This window comes from Macrobrachium nipponense, chromosome 21 (genome assembly GCF_015104395.2).
Source record: "Macrobrachium nipponense isolate FS-2020 chromosome 21, ASM1510439v2, whole genome shotgun sequence".
Taxonomy (NCBI): Eukaryota; Metazoa; Arthropoda; class Malacostraca; order Decapoda; family Palaemonidae; genus Macrobrachium; species Macrobrachium nipponense.
In genome coordinates this window covers 19,488,441-19,492,842 of record NC_087212.1, presented here as the reverse complement: position 1 = coordinate 19,492,842, position 4,402 = coordinate 19,488,441, and the positions used below count along the sequence as shown (strand labels likewise).

The 4,402-nt window shown below is 38.1% G+C and overlaps 1 protein-coding gene across 1 annotated transcript in view; it reads left to right on the top strand.

The window, feature by feature from the left end:
* The first annotated feature begins 416 nt into the window (after nucleotides 1–416).
* The window catches only part of LOC135197824 (uncharacterized), a 186,169-nt gene continuing 182,183 nt past the window's right edge, over nucleotides 417–4,402 (top strand). Inside the window, exon 1 of the mRNA XM_064224969.1 lies at nucleotides 417–750. Coding sequence (XP_064081039.1) covers nucleotides 519–750 — 232 coding nt within the window. The 5' untranslated portion in view covers nucleotides 417–518. The remainder of the gene's footprint in view (nucleotides 751–4,402) is intronic.

The window sequence follows — 4,402 nt, the reverse complement described above, 5'->3', positions numbered from 1 at the left end:
AGAGAGAGAGAGAGAGAGAGAGAGAGAGAGAGAGATCGAACGTGAATTTTCCAAAAATTAATTCATCAAACCCCAGTTTCGTTTATTCAAATATAAATTCTTTCTTTTGCCATTAAATCTAGATGGTTTTAAGTTTGTACCAATATCCTCCTTATTTACCGTTAATTCCTAATGTCTCCTAAAGTGTTGGTTATTAATGCCATGTGATGTTATCTCTGTTTGTATAACAGCACAAATCTATTGATGTATAGTGCATAATCCTGAAGAAAGAATTTGTTTAGAGGAAACGAACCAACAAAGAACTATGTGAAGAGTGCATCTGTTTGTGGTGGTATTTTGCGGCATTAAAAAAATATGTATATAAAAAAGGCGATTGTAGTTAATAATTCAGACTCTTTGTAATCTATTGCAGCGGAAGCAGGCGGCGTGGCGGCACCAGCAGGAGCAGCGGTCGCAGCAGCAGAAGCAGCAGTGTTAGCTAGGGGTCGTCGTCACCGTCGCTGAGAAAAGTCGCCATCATGTACTCCGGGGCGCTCATGTCAGCCAAGCTGCGGGCAGCCGCTACGTCAAGTTCCAATTCGGGGATGCAGCGCAGCGAGACGCTCAAGCCGCGCAGGTCGCAGGCTAAGCGTCAGTGGAGCATCCAAGCGGTCAAGGGGAAGGTCACCACGACATGTTTGTGGAATGCTTGCAAGGCGCTCACCATCGGCATCCTTCTCATCTTCATTGGCGCCGGCATGGCAACGATAGGTGAGTGTTCCACTTGCAAGTTCCGTTTTGAAGGGAGGCTTCTCCGCTCCGCTCTTCTTCTTCTTCCTCCTCTTCCACCAGTTTGATGTAGTCGAGAGGGACTGATGATGTTACTCAATGTCAGTCCTTGCTTATTCGTCACCTTATTTTACGTCAGGTCGAATTCCTTCGGAATTGCTTTTTAAACTTACTGAGCACCAAAGTATGTGTGTATTAGGAGAGTCTCGAGAACAGAAATGCCATTTACGTTGTACTCCGAGACGCTCATTTACCCAAAAGCTTTACCTAGCTGTGACGTTGCTGCCCATACCATACGCTATAACCAGATTCATGTGTGAGACCGAATACCCATCACCGGTGTTAGTGAAATCATTTTGCACAGGCTCTTGCAGACACTACCTGCTCTCCCTCCCAATGTATTTGTGGCAGAAGACATTTTCACTGTCCACCACTGTTCGTGTTTTTTATAAATGATATCTAAGTTATCTTCCGCTGAGTCTTGAGTTTAGATTTACCTGGACGCTTCTTGTATATTTTTCTTCCTCCGAATATGAAAGAAAGATCATGGATGAAGTTCCTTAAATTGTATTGACTTGAAAGATGCCCTCAGCACTATACATAACCTAAGAAATAATTCATGATTGGTTTACAGGTAAGACCTCTAAGGTTAAAACAAATATTAAACCTCGGTATCAAAAGGGAGTACTTGTTGCACTGTGTAACGTAGGTGATGTTAGAGTGCTCTTTGGCCGTCTTTAATGACTATCAGTGTCCCACTTTCAGAAATTCTCTCTCCCTAAAAATATTGTATAAGATGAAAGCACGATATATTTGAGAGAGGCATTGAAGAGTTCATGGAAAAAATGATTTCGTAGGATTTTAAAATCATTCTACTTTCATTAGTGACCAAACATGGCTCCGTTCTTTAAAGGAATTTCATTAAAATTTCCATATGAATTATTCACGTTGGATACGAATTCAGATAATCATGACAGCGCAGTTAGTTTTATAGTGTGTGAGGCCATTTTAATGGTATCGTCGTCCATCCAGATGTAGTCTAATTGTAATCGGGTATGCATTCTCATGTCCTTATAACATTGCAAGTTCTTTTTAAAATCTTTCATAAAGATGTGCATATTAAAAGATCTCGGTGAAAGTCGAGCTGACATTTTTTAATGACTCACTGCAGTGGATCCCTTTGGTCGGTTAATAAATGAAAGGACTTTGCCCAGGATAATGGCTCCTGCAATTTGTTGGGGATGATTTTTAGGGATCTAATAATTCAGGGCCTTTCATGGGCTCCTTGGTAGGTTTGAATTGAATATCCCGTTTCCATCAGCGATTTTTTTCATAGGATGTATTGACTTTTGTGCAAGTCTAAACTCGCTTAGATATCAGAATATGGTTGTTGTTGCTTTAAATTCCCTACGAGATTTTTTTCACACTAAACGCAATAAAAACGCACACACTTGTATGCTTGTATTAGCAGTTTCTGTTTGAATGAAAAATGGTCATTATTTACGTTTGCAAATTGTTCTTTGTTATTAAATGTAATTTTTAATTCGCCTAAAGTACGAAATCCGTTCAGCAACATTTATACATTTCAGCAGTCCATTGTATTTTTGCATCTCCAAATTTCATCATGTTCTATACTAACAGTTTGAAAGCTGTTGCCAATGATGGGAAATCATTGGCAAAATTCGCGAAATGAATGCGAAGTTGTATTATGGGCATATAACGAGATAACTGAATATCCCATAAAGATATGTTTTTAATGATTGATTTTTGGATTTTGTCATTGCATTCAAAATGTGCGCGTGTTTTTGTTTATGTTCACTTCTATTTGCCTGTTGATTTAGAAATATGTATGCTGTGTCGATCTTCATGCGTTTTATATTTAAAAATGGATTTCATTTTCGAATTAAAGAGACAGGGTACTACGTTTTGCCCCCGTATTTCGAATTATTGGGAAGTTTCATTTTCATTCCCTAAACTTTATATCCTTTATCGTTTGAGTAATTTTTAAAGTTTTTTTTTCTTGCATTTAAATTAGCTGTCTTGTTATTGACTTTGCCCATATACCATATGAAAAAAAATTGAATAAATGCCATTTTAGAGAGAGAGAGAGAGAGAGAGAGAGAGAGAGAGAGAGAGAGAGAGAGAGAGAGAGAGAGAGAGAGAGAGAGAGAGAGAGTTGATTACGTCGGGGCTCGTCAGGCTTCCGTCTAGCTATTCATTATAATAACTTTTCAAAGGTTTGTTAGGCGAACTTCGATAATTAATGGATAATAATGAGATTGATGAAGAGCCCGTGAACTGTCATAAATTACGAAGGTAAGAACGAACGTAATAAGTGAGGATTAAAGGAGGCTTAACAACCCCCACGGTTTCTCTTATATTATGGAGGGGTAATTGGTCTTAATGTCTCTTCAGTTTAGACTTTGTTACATTCAAATTTCAACTGCCTGAAGAAAAGCCTCTTTTTTTAACTTCAACTAAATAAGAATCGAACTTTGTACCGATTTGCATACATGGGGCAACAAAACTTCATTCTTTCTTTCAGTGGCTTTGTTTAACTATTATCCTCAGGAAACTGTATTATTTATTATGAGATCAGAAGCAGTAATAAGGGTAATAATCCAAAATGAAAATCATGGAACCAGTGGTTATTCAGCAACGGGACCAACGGCTTTACGTGACTTCCGAATCACGTCGAGGGTGAACTTCTGTCGCCAGAAATACACACCTCTCACTCCTCAATGGAACGCCCGAGGATCGAGCTCGCGGCCACCGTGGTGGCACGCCAACACCATACCGACCACGCCACCGAGGCGCTTTTAAAAAAAAGATGCCGTATAATACTGACGGCATAAATTCTCGAAGTGCATTTCTGTGCCCGATGAATGGTCATGGGAATTACAATCGTCTGTTGTCACGTAGTTCGTCTTCTACATAATTCATCTACCAGTGTCTTCTTATGTTTTTGTTACAGAAATGGGAGGCATGATTCAATTGATCAGAATATTTATAGAAGTAATTTCAAATCCGGTATATATATGTCTTTTACCATACATTACGTAGTATAATTCATGGTAATGATACGCAGAGCTATAATTTATATGGCGCAGTGAGAACTTGTGAAATCGTTCGCAAGTTAAGAGTATTCTTCAGTTTTGTTGAAAACTAAAATACAGATCTTTTCTTATTAATCACCAGTGTCTTTTTAATTGGTTATGCTTGGTAATTCTCTATTTTATTGGTTATGCTTGATAATTCTCTTTCTGTGTTATACATTAGATTTTATTTGCTTTTCTTTTCTATTTGTTGTTGTTTGTGATAGATTCTGGTACAAAGAGCTGTCACTCATACTTGTGTTTGAATCGATATATTAAAGCTTTTTTACAACCTTGTTACTTGCTTGTTATGTAAGTGCTACATATTTATTCACGCACACAAAACAGATGTTTGAAAAATATTAAGATGAAAGAGATGATGATGTCTGTGGTGTACAGGGACGTAGAGAAATCGTATGACTGAATTGATGCAGGTGCGATTTGGAAAGTGTCGAAGATGTATGGCGTTAAAAGGTTATTTCTTAATATAATTTCATCATCAGTAAGTAACACAGAGAATTATTTAGGAAGGCCACATG